Below are 27,208 nucleotides of genomic sequence, written 5' to 3'. Positions count from 1 at the left end.
TAAATCAAATGTAAAAACTAAGTACTTACTTACAGCTTTTTGTAACTTGTTGAACTTTTTGCAAATGTTAAAAGCTTCGCTGCAAAAGCTCGTGACCCGCCCACAATCGTATAATATAAGTAGGTACCTATAAAGGATACTGAATCTGTAAAACATGTAGGTGTTTATGTAATATACACTCACGAGTAATGTAAAAGTTCCACTCACAAAACGTCTACACCAAAATGACCACAATTGTGTTTTAGATAGTAATATTCTGAAGCTCTGTTTGTTAAATTATGTAGGTACTTATTTTCAGTTTAGGAGAAATTTGGTGCTGTTGTCACTGGAACTTTTTCATTGCTCGCAAGTGTATATGGACAAGTAAGCAGGTTTAAAATTAATATTATCCTAATCTTTGCGTAATGCGACGACCGAATGGCGTAGTGGTTAGTGACCCTGACTACTGACCCGATGGTCCCGGGTTCGATTCCCGGCTGGGGCAGATATTTGTTTAAACACACATATTTGTTCTCAGGTCTTGGATGTGCCCGTAAAATGGCAATAGGCCCGCCCCCTATTACATTGGGACTAACATAACACTCTGGCGAAAAGTGGGTGCAGCAATGCACCTCTGCCTACCCCGCAAGGGAGTACATTAGTACAAGGCGTGAGTGCGTGTTTTTTTTGCGTAATGGTTCCCGTCAACTCCATAGTCTATGGTAGATATGAATTCTAGAGCGATGCAAAGTGCCAATGCTCCTACACCATATTCAAATTAAGTAACTTGGAACGGCAAAGTGGCAATTTACATTGATGAGAGCTATATGGAAATATGGACAGTTTGGTTTGGTTCAGCTAACGGGTTCTGAGTACCTAAATTATCCTTAAAGCAGGTGAAATAAGATTTAAAATTCTATTTAACGGAACGGCAGCTTATTTGGTCATTCTCTTTGAGTCCTAATTAGAAGAAACATTCACAGATTTGCCCAGTAATTGATTCATTATGGAACCAGTGGGCGTTTGAAATTCATAGATTGCTTTGTTTCCAAAATACGTACTTCTACATTACTTAATTGGACTGTTTTCTTAGCCAAGTCCAAGGAACATAGTACTAAGTCTAATTATGGTTTTGATCAATGGTTATTATCATCGGCCGAGGTTGCAAGTAAATTTTAGTTGGTTAGAATTTTACTTTTTAAAATATTCTGATCGATATTACATTTACCTGTAAAGTTTAGTCTATAGGTGTGTGGTATATTAGTAGTAGGTAGTAGTTTCGGGTAGTCTCTTAACAGCCAATACACGGTTTGATTGAACATCACTCTCGTATTTTATCCTTTGAACTATTCCTACTCACAATAAGGTGCCAATTGGCCGCCGATGGCAAGACAAGAGGTTGCAGCAGTCACAGCACCGTATTTACGGCAAATCGCGATAAAGCCACGTTTATTTACATGGCTCTGACTGCCAAATGAATCTCAAACCCACCGACCGTGTCATCTTCCTCCGCTATCAATTTGCACCTTAACAGCAAAGGTGTTAGGGCTGTAAAGGGCGCTGCAATAGCTGAGTGGACGCCTTTTTGGCGGACAGCAAATTTATACGTAAGTTCTGTATTATTGTGTATATAATTAAGTATGATTGCTGTCATTGTCAAATAAAGTTTTATCTTTCTTTCTTTCTTTCTTCTTTCAGGTGCATAACATTATGCAGAATGTTGCAAAAGTGCTAAAACAAGAAGAAGCGGGTGAATTTTATAAAAATGGACTCACAAAGCTTCTGTGTAACAGCGGCCAAAGAACGCGATTTTTCCTAAGTTGTATAGCATTTTTTTAAAACAATTTGTCGCACCTTTCAGGCTTTAGTACTACACTTTTGCAACACCTGTATAGGTACTAATCCCAAGACAATAGTTCGGGCGGGCGGCGTGTTGTCAACATCAAAGTGGGTTTCGATGTACCACAACACAACTTGCCTCCCGGCCATCATCTAGGTACACAGGGGCAGCAACAATTATACGCTTCAACTATAGTTTATGACTTTCAAGTTAACTTGCGCGTGTAATTGAAGTTTTCACCTTCAAAAATAAGTTTTCTCACCTGGCCCTGTAGCACAGGGTGCTGTTAAGACATGACAAGAGTTATCCGTCGCGCTCGCTCTTGAGGCTGCGCGATGTGAGTGAGCGCGATGCAAAACTCTTGTCACGTCTTCAATGCGCCCCGTATTAGCCCTTCTGTTTTAGGTATAGGCTTATAAAAGTTCAAAATGTGCTTTCAGTGGGTTTTGATATTTTTTTTGGTAATTCTTCATCGGCATTCTCGCCGATTCTTCGTACATTTATGACAAACCGTTTGGTGCAATACGTATGGTACCGATAAGTGGACAATGGGACCAGTCAGAGTAAACTAATTCTGTGATGACGTTGTTTACCCATGGAGCAAACCTTGTGCTAAGGACACTTTGACAATTATGCAGTAGCTTAAACTGTGATAGACTGCGGGCTGTGGGCAGAGAGTCAATGAATATTCAATGAAACAATACCTAACCAATTCAAAATGTCTTCTAATACTAACGCTATGTATTGTATACTCACCTCTACACTACATGGGCTGTAAACTCAATCGCTTCTCAATCTGAAGTGAAATTCGGGTTCCGCTCATCTCGCATAATCTTTATTGACCAAAACTCATTTCGCATAACTCGTATGGTCTAAACTTTTTTGGCCGAACCATCACTTTGCCAAGACTTATGTGGCATAAGGCTCGTTTCGTCTAAAACTCTTTAGGCACAATCTTTAAACACCTAAGTTTCGTTTGCTCAAATTTATGTTCGTCTATACCTATGTATAATCTTGTTTCTCCTAATGTTATCTTTATAAATAATATACGAGTATTAAGTATGTAGTAAATGTACAAATTGTGGTATTTTTCTCCTACATCCCGAAAATCACGATATTGTATGATCAAAAAATCGAAAGTTAACGACTAATATAATTATTACAAACCCCATGAGATCGAAACCTAAAAATAGGTGCGACGACGAGCAAAGCGAGGAGGAGCGTGTTAGGTGCACATGTTCATCAAAACCAAAGCGGAGCGCAGCGAAGCGGAGCGGAGCGTTTTCCAAACAGCGGAAACAATACAAGGCACCAGTTTGCGCTATGTAGGGAGACGCTCCGTCAAAGTTAAAGCCAAACGAATATTATTACTTTGTATAATCCTAATAAACCTATGCCATAGCATTATTAGGCTATTCAAGATTTGGCCATACCATTATTAGGCTAAACAATGTTATGCGAAATAACTTTTTACTAAACGAGATTTATGCCATACGATTTTCGGCGTAACGAGACTTTGACCAAACGTTACTATGCAATACGAGATTAGGCAAATAAATCTTATGCCAAAAAAGGTAGAACCGTGAAATTCGTCATTGTAATCAATTAGGTTGTAATCATCGTAGGCCTAATTTCACCACTTTTGATAGAACACTTGCATATCATCTGAGTAATATTTTTTTGTTATTTTCGGAGTTGATCATTGTAGTACTTACATAATAAAATATCAGAAGAAGTGAAAGTGTTATATTAACTTTTAGCTATCAAAAGTCGAGTCTAGATTCAGCTCACAGGTTATGTACACACAAGGGAAATGAAAAATAAAATACAGTTTACATTCGCCAATTTGGCGTTACATAGTTTATTTTATTGATGATATCAATTGCAGGAATATCGAAATTATTGTAATATCAAATTACTACGTGTAGATATTATTTATACTTTGATTACGACAAATACTAACATTTATAAATATATATCTTTGTCAAATGTATATTTTGGAAATAATTTGACTACACTCATATTATAATTATTATAATGTATACTCATAGGTATAATAAATAATGATTAGTTGGTGTTTTTGCTACAGTATAATATTGTTTATATTTTCTTGATAAATTATGCTAAATCTAATTTAAATACGACACTTTATAAACTCCCGATATTGTGTGCATTTACAAAAAATATGTCAGAAAGAAGGGCGGATTGTAATTTTATACCATTGATTTATACATAAGTATGTATACATTGATGTCGATTATGAAGGCAGAAATTCTAATTTAAGAGCTGTCAAAACCTTAATTTCTTTGATTAAAATTCGACTCTACTCGTATGATGTGCCCGTAAATATATCATTTTTGCTAGTATGATAGCGATAAAATTGAAATTTCTGCCTTCAGAATAGCTACCATTGAGGGATTCTTGTTAGTTTCTAAAGTGAGGTTATAGAAAATACACTTGAGGGTTACAAGAACAAACAGTAATTTTGTGATAGTGCGGACCATACGTAAACAATGCATATTTTATTTGCCAAAATTCTGAAAATGAGTGTCATTGTACTTTTTTATGTTAACAAAATATAAATAGTAAGTAAGAAGAGTGTACCATGAGGTTTGTTAATGAGATGTATGCTTTATGTTAGTATAAAATTGCGGAATATATTAAAATGCGAGATCACTTTAAAGCAGAATTCAATTAAGATTAAGATTATTTAAGGCCAAAAAATATAATATTATACATATTTACTATACTTAATGGATCCATTTACTTACGATAGTTTGAGATTGCGCTTAATAGGTAGGTACATAAATTTAACAAAATATAGGTACTTAGGTACTTTTTATCTACAGTATAAATTGTAAAACGATAAATTAAAAAATAGTTACCTAAAACATCAAGATTAATAACTTTCAAAAACTAAAGATACGAATATTTGTACAGTTAAATGATAAAACTTTAAAACATTCACTACAAGTCCATATTTCTTTGGCCTGATTTATCCGTTAATACTTTTATAGGTATAAATCAAGAGACATGGAAATAAACCAATTAGCAATAACATTCCATCCCGTCCAAATAGGTAAAAGCTCCATATTTTTCAAAAGTTCCACTCAATATTTTCCTTCGTATCTGGATGGTCAGTGGTCACTCTAGCTTTAGGAAATAGTAGTAAACGGTGCATTTTAACATTTTGATTTCATTTTCAAGCTTAGAATATAACACTCGGCTCAAGTAGGTTTCGGTTTATTAGGTATACTCTTTTTGCAACATCTGTACAAGTCAATTGGATGTAAACACGAGAAATTGTTATTTGTTTGGCAAATATGTTAATTCTTCGAGTTAAAATTCATTCGCCATCTATAAAATTAATAATTAAGCAGACTTGGGGCCCGATTCTAATTTGGCTGTGTTATCCACTTTTTTTTTCATAGAAATAACTTAGTAAAATTTTGTTAAAGAGAATTGGAAGAGGAAAGTAATTTCTGCCAGAGTGCCACTTCCTGAGTTCAGCTAATTGGTTTAAACACATGTACAGTAAAGGCGGCGACTGATCTGTGCAGCGCTCACAGGATTCGATACTATTTCTGAATCTACACAAACGTATGGAAAAAAAACAAATGTCTCTTTTGGAACTGACAAACTTGCCTTGTATTTTGACAGTGACAGTTGACGATACTGTTCTTTTTCCATAATATGTTTGTGTTGATTCGAAAATAGCATCGAATCCTGTGATCGCTGCACTGTAACATTTCATCGTAACGTTACGTTACGTTACGAAGAATTTTCACAGGTTTCTCGCCCGAATAAATGATATTACGGTTTGGCTCGCCGTGAACGTAACGTTACGGTCAAGTGCTCAAGTCAGTCGCCGCCTTAAAATTCCGAGGTTGTCTTTTAGTTGGTGAGCGGGTGCCATTGCTTGACTTGTTCCATGGGTGATGCGAGCGCGGAGTTCCAGTGCTGCAGCGCGCGCCCCCGAGCGAACATGTATGAGCCGAGCACGAATTTACCCAGCAGGCGATCTGGAACAAAAAAGGGGTAGATTTATGGTTCAAAGTGTATGAAATTATTGATTTATAAGCTTTATTATTTTCAAAACTGACTGCTCTTAACAAGAGAGATCGGACTGTTTCGTAGACCAGACGGCGGACGGTTTTTTTGCTGGACATACAGTGGTTTATGGGGAAGTATGAATCATTTTATTATATTTTATGTCCACACACTGGACATCGGTCTGGCGAACAATGTAGGCGGCCGACCGCGATCAGCTATCGATTTGAAACAAACATTTTAGGGGAGATTTTAAACGGAGATATACCTATCTCGGGTTCTGTAATTTATCTTCGAACCTCCGGAATTGAGCTCTAGAAGCCGTCGCGTCGTAGCCCTGTCTTTTTAAGTCACCAGGATAAAAACAAGAAGGTAAATAATAATTTTATTCCCCAATTTTACAGTCTATATAAACATAAAATTGATTTTACTCACAATTTTAGGGTTTGAAACCCTAAAATCTGGAAATTTACTACGAAGCCATTTAAATACATAAGTTTTAAAGTTTTCGATTTTCCGCTATCTTTTTCCTGTGATCATAAATTATACTTCAGCCCTGTGATGCTTGGCATGGCTCTTCCAACCGTTTCCATCTACAAAAGATCTTTATCTTGACAAATTAGAACTTAGTTTTTTTGGGAACTACGAATGATAAAGATGTGACCGATTGGTTTCTTTAGTCGGTTTGACTTCAGTTCAGATACTTGAAAGCAAATAGGTAACATTAGATTTGTTTCATAGAATAAATGTTAAGAAATAGAGAGGTGATATGAATTTTACGTGTCTATCTGTGTGTGTTTCACTCTCTAAGATCGTTTTTATTGATAAGGTTAATCGATAAACACATTTAATGGCGTCCTTATTTGCGCTCATTACCAATCAGTTTTATCATTTAGTTAATCACTTTCTATTGAACTGTTAGTGCCTCCGCTATTTATAAAGGCATTTAGATATTCATACTGGGTTGATTAAAAGTGCTTTCAATTTATCTTATCAAATAATTAATGAAAAGCCATAACTTAATGAAAACACGAAAGATCTATATCATAAGATTTTCTACCTCAAAAAGGTTCAGGGTTGTATACATTTTCAATTAGGTCGATATTCTTTAAAAAACCATATAAATGTTTTGGTATTTCCTTTATGTAGCAGAAGCTAAGGCCGAATTACTTATACAGGGTGGAATTTTACAGTTTCCCATTTGCAGGTCAGTACCCGAAATACTTAAAATTAAATTACGAGACCAATTCTGACATCGATCGTGAGAAAAAAATGTTTCATAACTACGTAGTTACTCAATCCCATATATTATGGAACAGCGCTTCAAGTTGATTTCTGATTAAAAGTCACAATACGTAAGAACTTTCAAAAGTCTAAAAACAAAAATTGGACTTGACCTCATAAGTCTACCCCTTTCGGCTAGCACTATTCCAACACCCTGTTCAAATTTTACCTGCAAGTGTTTAAAAGACATATTTTTGAACTATGGGTAAAATAAATGTGATTGGTATTCGTTTTCAGCTGGCTGACCTTTGGAAAATTGGATCACCAACCTTTGAAAGGCTTTTCAATGCAATATACATAGTTTTGATCCGTCAGTAAATTGAAGCATATACCTACCTATGTAAAGATTTTCAGGCACGTACGAGTTAGAATAACTTTGCAATAGAAACAGTGCTAACAACAAAAAAAATATTATTAGGGTAACAGCAATTTTTGACACTGACGTTGTACGTCTTACTCTTCTTCACTTATTTAGGCTAGCGGTTATTATAATTTATAATATCCCAACTTCTATGCGTTACAAAGTTAGCGTTGTAATATAATAATAATTAATTTAATATTAAGCTTCTTTACATAATTATTATATTTACACTTCATCAATTTAAGAGAAATATACAATGTGCAAGGTCCCAGAAGTCCCGACTACTATTTCTCACTTACCTCATTTCATCTTAAGTAATCCGACGTTAAATAGTCGTTAAGTTTGTATTAGGTCTAGCCAAGACACACATTTAGTGTACCTAGACTACATAGATGCTAGTAAATCCTTTTAATGTATGTACCTAGGTAGTAACAGGACCCCATTCCACTGCAAGATGGTTACTCTATGCTGACGAAAAACGAACAAACGTGAGCCGTCGCGCAATCGGCACGTTTAATACAACAAGATAGAGTCGTAGCTCGCGTAGTAGCGCTCTGAAACTTAGTTTTTTGTCATATAGAGTGACCCCTCAGGTCCCTCGTATATTTTACGGATTAATAAAAGAGTTCGATTTTTTCACAAAGGGCTTTCGCAAAAGGCTCTTTGTAGTGATTCTAAAATTTTCTATAGAGTTTTTTTTGTTGCCTTTGAATTTGTTACTTTTCGCAAAATTTCGCTGTTCATTGGGTAAAAATAAAAGAAGGCTAATCAAATATTAATTATAAATATTACTTGCCGTTTCGCAATTCATAATGAGTTTTAAAGTAGATAATAATATAATCCTTTTACAGGTGTAAAAGTTAAAATATTTAAATAGAATAGAAGAATAGAAATCATTTATTTGACACACAGCAAAAAAAAATTAAAAAACAAAAATACAGTAACTTTCAAAAACAGCTAAGTACTTATATATAAAGAACTTAAGTAATAATTAAATCAAACAAAAAAAATATATGTACCAGTACAAAACATTGGACAATATGCTGCGTGTCAAAAAGGCACATCCACTCAGCTATTGCTGGGCCCTAAGAGGAACTAGAAGGACACAGCACTGGTGTTTCAGTGGATGCCCAGCGTGACGCACGAAACAAATACAAATAATATTGACAAAAAAACAGTTATTGCGCGAGCGACGCCGCAGCGTGATCACGTGTACTCCTGAAAACGGGATTTCGCACCGCCAGGGCAGAGAGGCCCGCCCAGCTGCGCTCGTCGCACGCGCACAGGTGCCAAATAGATATAACAAAATAGAAACAGAATAATTAAAAAAAACAAAACAAGACTTGACAATAACCTGTGATGCATTATTAATGGTGAGTGTGTGACAGATAATATCTTATAGGACTAAACCACTTTGCTATATACCTACCTACTTAGTTTAAATTAAACAAATACATACATATTGTGTACCTAGTGTGAAATTAAAATGTGAGTTAGTGAGTATAGTATAGTATGCCTATGTGTGAGTGTAATATGCTAGAAAGTGTGTGTGTGTGTACCTAAGAATGAAATAACATATACATATATTTTTAATTTACAGACTACCTATGGAGACAGTATTTATTATACAAATACATAAATAAAACCAATAGTTTGTATATATTATTGCACATGCCATCGCCGTGTTCAAGCAGATCCAGGAACAATGGAAATCCTACCTTACGCACTGGGGATAAGGTCGTGGTGGTCTAGTGGTAGAAGCTTCGCTTCATGACCCAGAGGTCCCGGGTTCGATTCCCGGATGGGACCATCAATTTGTGTTTCTAAATTGTGGTTCTGAGTTTGGTTAGGACATAGAAGGCTGATCACCTGATGTCCGAAACAGTGAAACGATCCATGCTGTCGGATGGGCATGTAAAGCAGTCGGTCCTGCGCCTAGCTCTCTCCAGTCGTGTCGGTCAATCCGTCCCATTGGGCTATGAGAGTGATGGAACAGAGAGTGCTCCTGTGTACTGCGCACACACTTGGGCACTATAATCTACTCCTGTGTAGATGGCTGATCTCAGTTGAGATTGGCCGCCGTGGTCGAAATTCGGCTAGGAGGACATTATTAAGGTCGTGGTAAGTGCAATTTTATAAAATAGATTTTTGCATTGCTAATAAATACGACTTAAAACGATACTTAAAAGAATTAATTGTTTTCAGACCTCGGATAGGCGGTGGGAGATTGTTGTATATGTCGCTCGAGAGATATTTAAAACTATGGCGAAACATGGCAGATTTATGTTTGGGAGTCAGCATGAGATAAGTTGCAGCTCTGGTATTAATAGTGTGGTGATTACGGGCCCAGGCCAGCTTATCATACAGATAATCTGGCGACTGGTGCTTCACCACACCGAAGAGGAGAGTGGCCAGATGCAGTTTCCACCTCGCAGCAATCTTCAACAGGTTTGAACGGTTAAGGAACGGTGTAACATGAGCGCGCGGAGGTATATTAAAGCAGAACCTCGCGCAGGCGTTCTGTACTCTTTGTAACAATCTTTCCGTTGTGCGTAATAAACAAGGGCCGTATACGGTGTCAGCATAATTTAGTTTGGAAAGTACAAGCGATTCGCACAATTGGATACGGAGGTCAACATTTAAGTAAGGTCGCATTTTGTACAAGATTTTTAGTCTATAAAAACAGTTTCTGATAATTTCCATGACATGTTTTTCAAAACGCAGACTGCTATCAAAAATAAGACCGAGGTTGCGCGCCTCCGTAACTCGTTCTATAACCGCTCCATCTAATATTATATTCGGATTATGTACAATAGTGTCTTTAACCTGTTTTTTTGTACCAATCACCATGTACTTGGATTTGTTTGGATTTAGATGTAATGAGTTTTTATTTGACCACTTTGCAATCCGTTCAAGATCTTCATTGATAAGTTTACATGTGTAATCAGTATTAGATGGGGGCCCCGCCAAATATATTTGAAGGTCATCGGCGTAAACATGGAAATTACAGTTTTGCACCTCACTAGTGATGTCTGCGGCGTACAGAATGAACAGGAGTGGACCCAGAATAGATCCTTGCGGTACACACCTGGTCACTGGATAGCTCGCTGAGAGACTAGTACTGCCATCATTTTTTCTCAGTTTCACAATCTGCGATCTTTGGTCTAGGTAACTGTAAAACCATTTCACCGCGTTAGCGTCAAACCCGTAGTACGATAATTTTGCCAGCAGCAGCGAGACATTAATCGTATCAAATGCGCGGGAAAAATCTAGCAGCGTCAAGATGGTGGCTTTACCCTTATCTTGGGAAGCCAGTAAGTTATCCACCACGTCGAGGAGGGCTGTAGATGTGCTTCTACCCTTACGGAACCCGGATTGAACAGAAGGTAGAATTTTATTCAGTTCGAGATAATTCGACATTTGCCGGTGTACAACTTTCTCCAGGATCTTTGATAAAGTGGATAGCAGGCTAATTGGCCTTAGGTCTTTGTAGTCAGTGGGGTCAGGTTTTTTAGGAATAGGATTGACTAGAGCGATTTTCCATAGTTTAGGGAAAGTTGATGTTTGTAAGGAGTAATTTAATATATATGTTATAATTTGTAATGTACGTGGAAATGTAAGGACCAACATATCCAGAGATATTTTATCATATCCTAGTGCATTTGATTTTAATTTTTGTACAATTTTGCAAACTGTTTCTTCATCTACTAGGTCTAGTTTAAATTATTTGACCTTTAGTTATTAACATAAAGGTCAAAATCAGTGCCACGTCTGATGGATACATCCTTTTCAGTGCTGAAAAACACGACACACTATATTTTCCCATAATCAGGTTATAAATTTATTATGTATTTGATGTGCAGGTTAATTATAAGTTCTTATTTTATTAAGTGTCTGTTTTTAATGTAATCTCACATCGAAAAAGATTTTTTTAAATCTTTTATGTTATACAAAAAAAATATAAAACCATAGAAACTCTTTGCAGTCGGGGTGGTACTAGTAAATGGACAGTAAGACAACATATTTATTACATTACCGAACAGAGTACAGTATCTACCACTTATGTACCTCCTACTAGTCCTTTGGGGACCATATAAGTCAAGACTGTAATTACTTATCTAAATATACTTACCTACGAACATATTAGGTATTATTATATTCCTAGTACCAACTGTAACATTTCGGAGCTAAAGTCCTGAGGCTAATGAAACTAATTAAGCACTGTCTGAATAGTTACTTATAATTCTTCGCATGAAATCCCTTGCAATTAATTACGAAATACCAAGACAATGATTTATCTTTTAATCCCCCAGACGCCTGGACAATATCTAGTTCTTTTAGGCATATACCAACGGTCAGTTGTAAATGTAACGCTTTGTTATAATTGTGTAAAAAATTGTAAAAAATAGAATATAATAAATGACTACCAGATGAACTTTACAAAATCCTTACATTATTCTATCGAAGACTACACTACGTATTCTATTCTATCCTACATAACCTATAATCTACACCTCGATATTATCGTCAACTTAACTTGTAGTTTTGTTCATTCATATTTAGAATATTAAAGAATTAAGATGATTTATCGATGATGTTATATGAGTTTATATAAATTTAGCGGAACATCGGCCCAGTTCTGTGAAGGTAATTTATAGACCGAAGAGGCAACAGACAGGCAATCAATAACAGACTGTCGTAAAGTCATATGTTATGTATGATACACGTGTTGAGTTCTATATGCTTAGGTATTATTTATTTACTTATAGTTAATTACCTAATAATGATAAGTTTGGTGAGTGGTTCATATTTAGTAGGTTTACATTGTTTATTGTTTATTGTTTATTGTTCATTTATTTATAACATTTCTTAATAATACATACAAGCTAGGTAAAAGAAAGAAAGTTCTGTATATAGTTTTATCTAAATATATACTATTCAGCAGTTTCGATCACAGTGACTTCTATTCTGGTCGATCAATAATGAAATTGCCGTGATTTCAATTAATATTTAATATCTACTTAACTACTTATTCATCATAACTATATGAATAAGTAAAGTTCATTATACTAATCCCTGCAATGTTTTTTCGCTTGAAATGCAGCGTAAAGTATACTGGAGCAAATTGGACGAAATCTCATGAATAATTTGTGTTAAGTACGTACATTATACAGCCACTACACTGAAAGGTATGTTGAAGCTGAAAAACTTAATATAAACTTGTTTAAGTAGACCTGTAAAAACACTTCTCTAATGTACGTAAGTATGTACTTATAAAGCGAAATTTCTTCATAAATCAAGTCTAATCCTTGAGTGTACGTCATCATTAATTCAAAGTGAACTTTTGCTGAAAGCAATTGTACCTTTGACCTTCTTAAATCTGATTTAAATACTAAATCATTAATTCATATTATCTTTTTTGCCATAAATGAAAGGTTAAACTCTTGTTAGTTTATAGTGTTTTAAATATAATTTACCGACGGAAATGGATTTAGAGAAGTAGCTATTTTTAAGCTACAACCCTTTTTTTTTTTTTTTTTTTTTTTTTTAAGAAATTGTTATCACTCCACAGACTTTATGTCCGTGCCTTTTGAAGAGTGGTAATTTTTATGAGATAGTTTTTAATTCTTTTATCTACTTTCTACTCGGTAAGGAAGTTTCATTTATATATAGGTATATATATTCTATCTTTTATATATATATTGTTCTTTTTTTTTTTTTCTTTTTCTTTTTTCCCTTTTTTTTCCACTGCTGGGGGAAAATCCACATGGACACCTGGGAAGAGGACCCAGGTAGTGTCGGGCGTTAACCGACTAAAAACCCCCAGCCGTGTATCTCATTATACAAGAATTTTTTTTTTTTTTTTTTTTTTTCTTTTTTTTTCCTTTTTTTTAAATTAATGGTTTTCAGAGTCACACTTACATTAGTAATGGCAACAAACTTAACAAGGACAGGGCCAATGCCAGCTGTCTTCGGAGAACTTAGTAGACACCTGGCAATGGCTCGGCCCCTCAGTCGTTATAGGTCATGTTTTGCCTGATGTTAGTGTGTGACTCTGTTCTTAAAGATAACTTATTTTAATAGTTAGTTATGATATCATAATCAATAGGTTAGTTATATAAATTATTTTCCCAATTTGACCTATATTTTGCGCTCTTAACCAAAATTATATTTTATGATTTATTCCGCCCCGTTTTGCCTTCTTAACATTTCCCCAGAAAGTGCAATGACCTCTTCGTCTCGATTCTTAACTGCCATTTTTAGATTGTACTCGAGGATGCGTTTCTTTGGCGCTGTTATTGCCGTTTTAGCGAGGTTGCCGATAGCGTCCTCGGTGTCATCCGCATAGTAGGTGCAGGCGGTGGTGTGCCTCGACAGCGCCACTACTGCGTGAGGTATGCTATCGTGCAACTTTATTTTATCTTTTGTTCTTATGATAATAACGGATTCGTACGTCAATCCCTGTGCTTCGTGTATGGTTAGGACGCGTGAGCCCATTCCTTCACCATACCCTTGGCTGGTCAAGGTCTCTTTTTCTTCCTGTGTATGCACCAGGAACAGAGTGTTGGTTTGGGATTTGGGAATTACTGCGTCTGTTAACCTTTTCAGCTGCAGGGATTGGATGCGCGCTGTGGCTGCGTATATGCCTGAGTATACTTCCTTTAGGGCGTATGCAACATCCATGGGGTTTCTGTATGAGCACAACAGCTCCTGGGTGATGTTTGCTACCAGTGTTGGGCGATTGTACCTAAGCTCGAATAGGTTCTCTCTGTCGATATATGGTAGCTGATTGATGTCTCCGATCAGAGCAATATCACAGGCACGAGACAGGTGGGCGGCCATTATGATTGCCCCGAAATGGTTCATCAGGGCTTCGTCAATTATCAGGCGTTGGCAACCGACATGTTCTCTAAAGCCGTTTACCAGGACTGATGCCATCGTACGCACCCTAGTTTTGACCATGTCACCAATACGATGCGCTAGCCTGTTTCTTATGTCGATGGCCGCCTCAGTTGTTGTTGTGATAATGGTGTCTTTGCTCACATCGAAGTTATTTATCACCCAGGTTGTCTTCCCACATCCAGGTACCCCGTTCACCCAAGTGATAGTGGGCATCGTCCAGTGATTCCAGTTGGCGTTGATGGTTTCCACTTTTGCTAGGATTTTATCCTCTAGCATAATCCTGGTGCACTGGGCGACGACCACTATTTGGTTGTTGTGTGGCACAGTAAATTTTGAGGAGTTGCATTCCCAGGGTACAAATCCGCTTTCCTCGCTGTAAGCCGCCATATACGCTCCAGTCATTTTGCCTCTGAGGACTTGGCAACTACTGTTATCGTATATGCAGGCTTCGGCTTCCTCGAGTAGAATTTTTAGCCGGCCTTCGTTTTCTTGCCTGTAGGTCTGCATGATGGTTTTGCACGACAAGAGGTTTACCTGCTTTGTGGCGGTTGTTATTGCCACAAATTCTATGACGGCATTCTCCAAATGCTCTTTAGGGGAGGTTGCTGTTTTTAGCTTCGGTGGGACCACCTGACCCATGTCGGCTCTTGTTATGGTTCTTTGGGCCGTTCTTTTTCGGATGGGGCCTTTGGGGATTTGGCGCCACTCAGGTGTCCTCTGTGGTTTCCCCATAAGGCTTTGGGCAGCTGATTTGAATGCCTGAAGGAACCCTTGTGCGCGCCCCTGCGAGATTCTGCTCTGCATCCTCATATTTATTTCCTGCTGTTCAGCAGCAGCGACGGACTCGGAAGCCATCCTCTCCTGTAGGCGTTCTGATCCGGTGACCGCTTCAGTTTGTTGGTGGTTGTTGTTCCTCACGGGTATGTGTCCACTGAGAAAGCTTAGGTCTTCACCTCTGTCCTCATACACAACTATTTCGTGTTGTTTTGAGGCTTTTAGGCAGCCCAGCTGGTCAACAATTTCACCTTTCTTATGCTCGATCACCATTGCGTCTACGCTTATTATCTTGGGGACGTTACTATCTTGTGCTCTCTCTCCAAGCGTAGTGAGCCATGAGCATGCCTGGACAAACGGGGTGTCATCGGCCCATTCCAATAGTGCGATGGTCTTGTTACGGCATCGTACTAATCTGCAGGACTGATTTCCCACTAGTGTTACCGGCAGTGCGTCATAGGCTTTACGTTTCATGGTAGCTTTGGATGTGCTTCCATTTAGGAGAGAGGCTAGGCCGGGTGATATGGCTACACGCTTTCGCGCCCCCGAGACGCAGAAGCTGATGCCGAGTCTTTCGCTGCTACTGTCCATGAACAGAGCCACACTTCGGCGTCTTAGTCCGGCTTCTCCTTTTTCGCCACAAGACAACAGCTGGTTTGTCGCTGTTGCTTTTGGAGTCACTTGTTGTGGTGCTGGGATGGTCGGGTTTGATGATTGGAATACTGATGTTGATTGGGCTTCAGGGCGAGAAATTGTGCTGTTTCTCCTTGCTGCTACTCGGAAGATTCGATCTGCGTATGATAGGAAATGAGGTCTGTGATTGGTGTCTGCCAGAATATCTTTTAATTCCGACTCCACCAAGTTCCTGTTTATCGATGTCTCCAGATCATGTCTTGCAGCAAGAAAACGGGGGCAGTCCAGAATGATGTGCCATACCGATTCACTGATGTTGGGGTCGCAATCACATCCAGGGCTTCCTTTAAGTTTGAATCTGTACAAATATTCTCCTATCCCCCCGTGTCCGGTCAGCATTTGTACGTGAGCAGGGGTCAATTTAGAAGTTCGCGTAATTCGGTATGCTTGGTTGACATCCGGTAGAAATTTACGCGTGACTGCTCCTGTACTCGAGGTCGCGTATCGATCTTGCCATTTTCGGACCGATTCCTCTCTGATCTTTTTTCTGACATAGGACAGGGGAACTTTGTCGTAGTCGTGGGAGGTGCTGTGTAGTGCTGCTGTTTTGGCGAGCTCATCGGCTCTTTCGTTCCCGGCAGTTCCTACGTGCGCCCTCAACCAGAACATTTGTATCTCTCCGCCATCGCTCACAGCCCTCGCAATGTTTTCCTTTATGCTTCTTGCCAGGGGGTGGCTGAGTTTCGGATTTTGGAGCAGATCGAGTGATGATCTCGAGTCGCTCAAGATGTTCACTTTTTTATCCGTGCTAGAGCTCACCAGTTTTGTTGCCCTGTGAAGTGCATAAAGTTCCGATTGGAAGACCGTGCACGATGGGTGGAGACCAAAAGTCTCGGACAGTTTTTCTTTGCCATCCTCCCACCAACTTAGGGCGGCGCCGACTTTTCCCTCTATCTTGCTTCCATCCGTGAAGATTTGGGAGCCGGTGTCCAGCAGGGTGGTGTTTTCAAGGATCTCGTACTTGGTAGAGGTAAGTGTGGACGGATGTGGTAAGTCCAAGTACCCTACATTCCGTTCGAGATCTTTGCCCGGTGGGAGGTAGTCAGCTGACAAGAGTTTTTTTGATTTGTACAGATTTGCTGCCTCCTGTATTCTGAGGTCGAGAGGCAGCAAGCCCGACAGTGCCAGTGCAGATGTGAGCGACACTGTTCGGTAGGCTTTACATATTTTTTGTGCGAAACCTCTTTGTAGCGAGAAAAGCAGTTTTTTGTTACTTTCCAGTTCGACGGCTTGTGACCAGACGCTTGCGGCGTATGTCATGATGGGCTCCACTACTGCGATGTAGATTGTCCTCACAATTTCACCGTTTAGTCCCCAGGTTACCTTCGCTGCGCGCGCTAGCTGTTTGTGAATGTCTGCTGCCTTTTTACACTGAGCGGTTATGTGAGCTTTGAAAGTTAACCTGCGGTCTATGATGAGGCCCAACAGTTTTATTTCCTCTACGAGGTTTATCTTTGTACCAGCCATGAATAGTTGGGGCAAATCGTATTTCAACTTCTTTGTTAACAGCATCGCGTTGGTCTTATGTGGTGCAAAGTTGAGTTTGTTGCGAGTTCCCCATTCCACTATTTTATCGAGTACTTTGTTAGCCGACACCTCTAGGGTTTTTACTGCTAGACCTGTGAAGACAAGGGCCACGTCATCTGCGAATGCTTGACAATACACTCCTTCAGCCTCTAGTTTGTGCAACAGTGAGTCGAGGATGATGTTCCAGAAAGTTGGTCCTCCTATGGAGCCTTGGACACATCCCTTAGTGGTCCCCTTCTCACATGCCGCTCGAGCGTAGTTGACCTTGATCTTTCGGTCACTGAGATATGAGCATACCATCTCGTACAGATTTTGTGGGCACCTTTTTTTTGCCAGTTGATGTTTTAAAGCGGGCCACCATGCGTTGTCGAAGGCGCCCTCTATGTCCAAGGAGATAAGTACAACAAATTTTTTGGTGTTCATTCCCTCTCTTAGGTGTGCTACAAGGTCATAGAGAGCGTCCTCGGTACCTCTCTGGGGCATAAAGCCGTACTGGTTTTTGTTGAGCGTCGGTAAGATATGCCACTGTAGGCGAGCGACCATTAGTTTTTCAACTATTTTTCCGAGAACTGAGAGTAGCCCTATAGGTCTGTAGGATTTTGGGTGCGTGTAGTCCTCTTTGCTAGCTTTCCGCAAGATCACCACGTGCGCCGTTTTCCATTGCGATGGGAAGTGTCTAAATGATAAGCATTTATTGGCTATCGCCATAAACACCTCCCTCTCGCACTGGATGGCTGCGCCACAGATATCGGCAGTGAAGCCATCGGGTCCTGGGGCTTTTTTTGGGTTCATTGCTTGTAGCACAAGGTCGAGTTCCACAGTTGTAAAGGGTGGGTCGTTATCTCTTAGATGTTCCCGTGGTATTTCCTTGGTTTTTTCTCTCAGTTCCGCATGGAATGGTTGGTCGGTGCTTTCGGAGTCATCTGGGTAAAACGTCGTTGCTAGGAGTTCTGCTGACTGTTGTGGGGATAAAGTGTTGCCCGCAGTGTCTCTGAGGAGCATGTCTTCCTGCCTGCCTGAGGTTTTCTTTATCACCCTGTAGATTTTGTCCCACATGCTTTCTTTTTCCTGAGTCGTGCAGAACTCCTTCCAGCTCTCTATTTGGGCTTTCTCGGCTTTTTCGGTGTATTCTAGTTTAGTTTTTTGGTATTCCGCTATGACATAGGGCATTCTGCTTGCAGCAGCATTCCTTATTCTTCTTTTTTTCCTCAACACATCTTTTTTGAGATCTTCAAGCGACTTTGACCACCACGGGGGTTTGGGTTCCCCTTTCCATTTTCCTGCGGTTGGGATGGACGTTTCGCAGGCTTCGTGGATGGCTTCAGTGTACGTTGAGATCATATTTTCAAGATCTTCTGGATTGTCACACTCTTGTACGGACGTAGTTGTGATATTTTTCTCAACCAGGAGGGTTTTTAGTTTTGACGCAAATTTCGACCAGTTCGCCTTTTTGGTATTATACATACGCGTTGTGATTGGCTTTAGGTGTTCTAGTGCCTTTCCCGTTCGCAGTGTAAAGGTGATTGCGTTGTGGTCAGAAGTTATTAAGTTTGCGTCGACTTTCCAGTCCTCGATCTTACCCAGAAGGGACGTGCTATAGGCGGTGACATCTACCGTACTTTTGCATATTTTTCCATTTCTGTAGGTTTCGAAGGTTGGTGTGTCTCCTGTGTTGAGAATTTGGAGGTCAATTTCTGTTAGGAATGAGCTGTACGCCAACCCTCTGTCATTTTCCGAGACGCTTCCCCACCAGTGACTCCATGCGTTAACGTCGCCTGCTACAATGAGGTTTCGCGTGTTCAATTTTTCGCAGAATGTTTTAGTCCTTTCAATGTATGGATCTATGTCCTGATCCCCCTCAAAGTAAACTGATACCAGGCCCAGTTTTGTGCCCCCTCCGATCGCCACGGCTGCTGCTTCGGTTTCTGTCACCAGCTGTGGATCGTGGATTACCTCTAGCAAGTCGCCGAAGACGATGATGGCTGCCTTTACTGGCTTTTGTCGGTTTAGTGTGCACTGGATAAGGCGTGTTCCTGGCTGTTGTTTCATATAGCCATGTTTTCCCACGTAGGGTTCTTGAACAAGAGCTATTGAAACTTTTGTCTCCATTGCCACCTGGTATAGTTCTGCGGTTGCCAGTTTAGACCTATGCAGATTCACTTGAATTACGTTTAATTCATTGTTACGTTGATTGACACTTTGGGGGGATGAGTTTTGCATCTGTGAGGAGCCTTTAGCAGTAGGATATTCGAGACCGTGCTATAGCATCCCATTTCATTCTTTCGGGACACTCACTACTGAACGCATTGTGCTTGAGGTCGTTACCTTCACCGTTGGCTGTGGAGGAGCAGTTTTTACACTTAGGTGGCAGTCTGTCCAGTCTCAACTGACATTTCTCCCACGTGTGTTTACCTCCACAGTGGCTGCAGAGGTCCTCTGTTTCCCTGCAGATTGCCTTTGTGTGGCCAAACCCAAGACATTTAGTGCATTGCACGAGAGGGGAATGGTCTGCCACAGGTCTTCTTTGTAGCCCGATATACACTTTCCCTGCCTCTACAAGTTTTTTGTGGGCGAGCGGGGAAACTTCCAAGACCGGATGGCACTCAAGGGTGTTGCGTGCCTTTTTCCTGTATCGCACTTTCATTGTGCATTCCTTGAGGTCTTGGTCCTGGAGGAGGTTCTTGTTCTGCGCCAAGAGGTTCTCCACAATTTCCGCGTCAGTATGGGCCTTAATGACATCTCTTATAATAATAAGAGGATTCCCGGCCTTTGCCACCTGCACCTTTAAGCCTTTGTCCAGTTGGACTCTGTTGTGGATGAGGTTCAGATCCTCGCGCGTTCCACAACTAAGGACAACCTTTTGATTTTTGGCTTTTCTAATCCTGTCCACCTTTGCCCCCGTTTTCTTTGTGTCCAGTGCTACCGCTATCCGGTCTATTAAGTTGTCTCCGGTTTGCTTGTTGTCACTGGACGATATAATTAGGGTATGGTTCGGTTTAAGTGGTGGAGGAGGTAGTGCGGCTGCTTTGGCGTAAGTCCTCTTCGCTCCTTTTTCACCCTCCGCAATGGCCATTTCTGCCTCGAGACTTAGGGATGACGGTGGCAGAGTCCGCTTCTCCTCTCGCATAGTGCGGAGCTCGGACTTGACGGCCTCCAGCGTTTCAGTTATGGGTTGTAACTGCTCGTTAAGGTTGACAACGATGGGCTGCGGGGTGGACTCAGGAATCCTCTTGGAGTCGATTTTACCTAGGATTTCTAGGACTTTGCTCATTTCAGCAGTGGTATCGGTCTTACAATATTTGGGCTGAGACTCCAGGAGACCGATCATTTTTGTATTGAGGCCATGGATTTCGGAAGCCTTTTTGCCTTCTGTATGCATGTCCCGCCGTAGCTCATCTATCTGGTTTCTTAAACTTTCGACGCCTGTTTTTATGTAGTCGTGATCCTTAAGAATAGGCTCGTTTGATGTAAGGTGTCCAGTTTGGCTAGCTACGGTGTCATTTAACGATTTCAGGCGCTTTTTGAGGTCTTCTATGGCCTCGGCGGTCTCCTTTATGAGCCTGTGTGGCTCTTGAGTCTCGTACCCTTGCCAGTCCCTAATTGCCTTGGTTTCGGCAAGGTTTGCAGCTAGATCTTTCCTAGCAAGTCCCAGTTCCCCGGCGAGCATTTTATTGAGCTCGTTTATGTTTTTTGTGTGCGCTCTTTCCACTCTCATCAGTTCTATAGCATTCCTCGCCTTTTCTTTCTCCAGGTCGCACTTGGCCCGCGATCTAGAGTCCGAAACGGAAAGCACTATTTCGTACAGGCCAGAAATGCTTTCTAATACGATGGTCTTGTGCTCTCGCTTTATCTTACTGGCCTGCTCGATTGCATCTTTCCCCTTTTGGAACATTTCGGTCGCTAGTTTTGTCGCCAGGTCCATTTCTGCGCCTTTGCGTTTTCCACTGGGAGCAAATAGCATGCTCGGCCGCCCTTTGCTTGTGTTGGACCCGGCAAGGTCGAGGCTAGACGCTTCGGACTCCGTGTCTGAGAGGACTTCTCGAGGAGGGGATATGTCACATTGCTCCCAATTTATTACTCTAGATACCACGGAGGCAGTTGCTGACGTCTGCTCCAGAACTGATGACGTTGCTTCCGATTGACTGTCTGATTGTAAGTCTGTAATCGCTGGTGGTGATGGCGACTTGCGCTTCTTCCTTTCGGGCACCTCTGGGACGGACGTCCTTGTACTGGCCTCGGATTTTGTCTGGGATGTCTTTGTGACTCTTTCCGGTATCTCCATTCTCCCCTGCTTGGCTGTTTTGGTTGACGTTTCTTTAGTAAGAACCATTTCACGAAGAGATCGTTGCCGTTGGGTAGTTCGTGGGTTGGGAGCGGAATCACAAGCGGATTTTGAAGACATTTTATGATTCAACAATCAATACAATAACAACTATCAATAATATTAGTTCTAACTTGTTTATTATCCTAAAAAGAGTATTTGTATGTATGTATCACTAACCTCTATAAGTACTTATACAAATGTTACAATATAGAATAAAAACAAAAATGAAGAACAAAAAATACCTATATGAAAAGACAAAAAAAAAAATAATAAAAAAAAAAAACTATATTACAATACTATATTATTATTATATTATATTATATATATTATATCTTCTTCCTTAGCCTGATGTTGTGGGCTTCACTGAGCAGTTCAGCAGGTGTTCGCGCAAGGCAAGGCCTTGTGGTTGGTGTTGTGTATCAGTTATTAAGTGGGATGACAATTGGGGGGGGTCCACAATTTAGACCCGTACCCGATGACAGCTATTAATTTTAATAGAATCACCAGTGACAGTTATTATTGTCGTAGTTGCATGTGATCGCAAGATGAGTGTTAGCGCGTGCGTTGGAATGCGTGACCTAGATGAAATATGTCACGTACGTAAACCTCGCGCGTCAAGATAATATTGGCCGTCTAGCCGTACTAAGAGTTCATAGGAAAACTTTGAACCCCTGCAGCGCTGATGGTTTCCGGCCGATTTTCCCACTCCTCGTCTCACTGGATAGAGCTTCTCCAGAATAATAAGATGTGAATACCTGGTGGCTGGTGGTATGCCCGGGAGAGGCTGGTAAGACTGACCACTTTTGAAGTCCCGTAACTCCGAAGTTCTTCCAGGAATTTTCTTGCCAACAGCAGTCCGTGTGAGTCAAACACCAATAAACTGAACACTAACACTTATTTGCGCGTAGCTCAAAAAATACCATTTATTTGGATTTTTTCCGTGGAGCTGATGTTAACGTGTCGAATGCTAATTATATTACAGCTACAACCCTTTTGATGAGGTTGCTGATGATTACAGAAATTGGTCACGACTAATAGACAGAATTATAATTTTACATACTTAAATGGTCAATACCTTTTGGTAAGTACCAAAATGATTTTGATAGTTCTAAAAAGATTCTAAAGTTCAAAGTATAGGTACCTGTGTTGTGAACTCACTGAGAACTTTCTTACAGAATCACTTAATGGTATATGGTACCTATGTAGCTATATAAAATAGGACCTTTATAACTGTTATTTATAGCCGGGGTTTCCAGGTGTTGCGTTGTCGGAACAAAGAGATTAAATACTCGTTCCCGAGTTTAACGCCGTCGGTGCTGGCTTGTCATAATAACGCATTCTCTTTGACTTGACTGTACTGAACAAAATGAAGGTAAGGTAATGTAATACCTGACTTACTGACCTTTTGTTCTAGATTAGCAAGCTTCCATTCAGCATCCAAAAATTCTATCCTGTTTAGAGCATTAACCATAAAAAAGACTAGTTGGAAGTTAGGATATTTTATATCTCATGATATTGAGATTAAGTACATTTAATTCCAGCTTAATTGATGTATAAACTTTAATTTATATATTTCCGGCGAATCCTATGCTAATCATTTAACGTCGGTGACAAACTATGCTCCATATATATCTCTGTTAACACTACGCTTCCGCATGCCGTGGCAGGCGTTAAAATAACAGGAATTCACCACGGACGGTAACAAGCGACCACCTTCGATCTACTTCTCACACCTTTAGCACACGCCGACAGCGGCTGCAGCGCTTGCACGGTCACACTAGTAGTATGCAGCTCATCAGGACGCAGGCGGAAGTGGAAGCACTCGGACACGAGCGCACTGCCATCATCCTGCACGTCCACGGGCGACGTGCGTCGCACATGCTATACTAACAGGTTTATTCTTTCGCAACGGTGACAAACCCTGCTTTATTTCTCATCTCACCTAAGACACCCTACCTCCATTCCTCATTTTCTCTCTTGTGATACGACCCACTCCACAATCTTCCATGCCGTGGAACGCGCTAAACTAACAGGAATTCACCTCGGAAGGTGACAAACCATGGATCTATTACTTCTCTCACCTTTAGCACACGCCGACAGCGGCTGCAGCGCTTGCACGGTCACACTAGTAGTATGCAGCTCATCAGGACGCAGGCGGAAGTGGAAGCACTCGGACACGAGCGCACTACCATCATCCTGCACGTCCACGGGAGCCGTGCGACGCGCGCGCACGCCGCGGCACGCGCGCTCTTGTGTCACACGCACGGTTAGTTCGCGACGCGTGGTTGATGTGTCCATCTGGGGATGAGGAGCGGGTTAGAAGGTGTGAAATTGGTGGTGGTGGGTCACTACGTAAATTGAAAAACGAACGAGGATGGTCATTCAATTGGTACGGTAAAAGTAAAGTCGTAGTTACAGCAGTTCAACCAACTGAGGACGCAGCCTAAAGGTAAGCGTCAACTTTTCAGTATCGTACGCAACGGAAGCATTACAATCGATATTATTTGTATAGAAATTCATTGGAATTGCCGACGCCGTTTCTCTATAAATTTATGACAATCCGTTTGATGCGATATCCGATAGGTGGACGTTTAGCTTAAAACTTCCCCTCTTGAGCTAGAGAAATATAGCAACTTTCTATTAAAATATAAGACAAATGAAGTCACCTTTAGTCCTCTGGTTTCAATTACGGTAACAGTTAGCCGATTCAGGTTTTCGTTGTAAAGTAATGAAACCAGAATCTCCCCGAGATCCGATGTTGGGTCCTGTATTTCCTGTAACAAACAGAGCATTATTTAAACCAACACGATTATCCTCTTAGGGTCAGCGGAGATAAATACCTACTGTGGTGGTAAAAAAAGTTCACATAATGTTAAGCGCATTTTTACGGAATACGACGAAAGAAAATTGACTCCAGGACTTTTTTTTGTGTTTAAGTTTTTGCAATAAAAATACTTGGAAAGTAAACTTCCCGGAAGTAGAAAACCATAGTTAAACAAGCTTTTATGTCAATGTTATCAATGAACAGTTAGGCGGGAGCCGTTGCAACTCGCTAACTAACTCAACTCTGATAGAATAATCTGAGCTAACCGAGTCTGCTCAGTTATTTAATACGGTAACTTCCAGCTTGAATGCAGTTAGGAGCTGCGGGCTTCCTTGGTTACTCAATAGCATGAGACTTGTGAATAAATACCAGAGGTTAGGATAAGGAGTACGTGGGTAGTAAATTATTGTATGCATTTTAAGCACATAATATACATAGGTCGTATAAATTTAAACTGGGCCTAAAACCATTCCTTCATTGGAAGGAGATCTGTGCCCCAGCAGTTTGGAAGTGATGGGTCGTGATGATATTTATGAGTAATAAATTTTATAGCCATCATTTTATTAAAAAATAACTATTGTAACGGTAACTAGCCGACCCCTTTACGACTTACTAATGTAGTATAATTTACTTACCACGTTTGCAACATCATGTAGGATGTCGTTGTTTCGCTACCATAGTAAATTTTTCTGATAGTCCTTTTGATAGGTACAGGGGGATGAAATCAACCCAATAATTAATACAAATGTTATACATTATAATTATAGCTTTAAATTTTCACATCCATCACGAATCTCTGAGTGTAATCTAATTGTGGCTGCTCTTCAACATTTTATGCTAAGCAGATCCCGCAATTTGTGTGCTCTAAAAATAACTTTCCTAATCCGTACCCTCTGTGGCAAACTTTTTGTGGAAATATATCCGACAAATTGCGTACATTTGTCGGAGTTTGAGATACGTTTTAATACCTAACCTCGAAAATTTGTGTTTTGATTAATTATCCTTGTCTGAAATTTATAAAAAGACTGCGGATATGTTATTATTTGTAAATAAGTAATTTGAATGAAGGTTTCGAGCTATATTTTCTAATGAAATACCTACTCACATATTTTGTTGGTGTTTTCCGGGCCTAAAGACACTGCAAGCTGAAAGTAGAAGCCATTTCTAACTCTATACTTATGAATAACCGTGTATCTACTAAGGACTATTTCAGTCTGTGAAATCGCCCTTATAGCTAACCGAACCAACGAAGACTTTATAATCGCCCTCCAGACCGCCTAAACGGCTTTAGTCCCGCCTAAAATCTTTCCAGTTTCAATAACAATACTTTACCTAACCGCATGCAGTCGAGTATAACTAACATGTTTAAAACAAACCAACAAAAACCAACTACTTAGGTACCTAAAGCTAAAGTCTTCTCCACCGTGGCACATAACCTCGGGATAAATAAGGTATAAACTTACTTCAAACTATGCTGGAATCTTACTTCATAAAGGAAACTTTCCAAGTGGTACGGTAATTCGACTTTAATTAGCATATTTTGTAATGTTAGTCGAGGGCTAAGTGCTCTGAAGTTTGTGCGTTTTCTTTGGTTAGCGTTATGGGTAATGAAAATCTCTGAGGTGTCAAAGGAAACCAAAAAGGTTAAAAGGGTGGAGTTTTATCCGCGACGACCCCGTTGCGAAGTTAATGTACCCGACAGGCTGAATCAACTTTTACTATGGGACAATATTATGATTATTATACCATTATGGGACCAAACTCTGAAAGCACAAATAAAAATCTGCTGTTCCATATGCTAACTTGGTTGTCATAGAACAGCTGTTTTTCATTTTGATTTCAGGAAATGGCACTGATCTAATTCCCAATTGTATATTATTTTGTTTAGTATATTTTTTACTTTAATATCCCTTTGAGTACTTTCTTTCCCAGTATTGCCACGGAAACTGTAAGGTGAAGTGAACAAATTATGTCCCAGTGTATCAATAACCTACGTCACGATCACAGAATAAAATCTACTTTGTATCGAGAAATATACAAAAAGTTATATGTACTTACAGGGAATTTCATCATAAAAACCTTTTCGTAGATATTGGCCCACCGACGCGCGTAATTGGGGGGTCACTCCCGGTTACGATAATCGAAGTTATGGAAAGCCGCTGCGGTAACCATGACTGTAGGTATATTCTATTCTTCGATAGTATACAGGGTGTTGCAAAAAGGGTATATACTAAGCCGAAAGAGGATGACTCAGGGGGTCATTCTGAACAACATTATTTTGATCTACGAGTTTTAGAAATTCACGAAAAAAATATTCGTTCTCCATAGTAATAGTCACGTGATCAAGAAAGTTTCTATGGAAAAGGAAATATTTTTTTCGTGAATTTTCAAAACTCGTAGAACAACAAAAGTTGTTCAGGATGACGTCCTGAGTCACCCTCTTTCGGCTTAGTATAATTTTACTATTGTATTTAAATGGGTCTTACCTGTAAATAAATAACTTTATTATTATTAATATACCCTTTTTGCAACACCCTGTACCTATATTCTATTCAAAATAACTCATTGGTACATGTCAGCGCTGGAACCAGCATCTCTGTCGTGAGAAGTGGGCGCTTACCCGACTAGCTCAGTCGACCACCACTACAT

General features: G+C 40.1%; 1 protein-coding gene and 1 long non-coding RNA gene across 3 annotated transcripts in view; one reads left to right on the top strand and one right to left on the bottom strand.

Annotated features, from left to right (window-relative positions):
* Nucleotides 1–3,650: 3,650 nt before the first annotated feature.
* Nucleotides 3,651–27,208, bottom strand: part of LOC105388118 (synaptotagmin-15) — a 115,835-nt gene continuing 92,277 nt past the window's right edge. For both annotated transcript variants that reach the window (XM_048624714.1, XM_048624708.1), the window contains exons 10-12: nt 24,402–24,509; nt 23,817–24,033; nt 3,651–5,841 (exon numbers count right to left, since the gene is read on the bottom strand). In XM_048624714.1, the coding sequence (XP_048480671.1) occupies nt 5,714–5,841; nt 23,817–24,033; nt 24,402–24,509 (453 nt within the window). In that variant the 3' untranslated portion in view covers nt 3,651–5,713. The remainder of the gene's footprint in view (nt 5,842–23,816; nt 24,034–24,401; nt 24,510–27,208) is intronic.
* LOC125489292 lies at nt 8,597–10,208 on the top strand. Its single transcript, XR_007266862.1, has 3 exons — nt 8,597–8,887; nt 9,115–9,257; nt 9,720–10,208. It is a non-coding gene; the product is annotated as an uncharacterized LOC125489292 (long non-coding RNA).

Source organism: Plutella xylostella, chromosome 3 (genome assembly GCF_932276165.1).
Source record: "Plutella xylostella chromosome 3, ilPluXylo3.1, whole genome shotgun sequence".
Lineage (NCBI taxonomy): Eukaryota > Metazoa > Arthropoda > Insecta > Lepidoptera > Plutellidae > Plutella > Plutella xylostella.
This window is presented reverse-complemented; position numbering and strand designations above follow the sequence as displayed.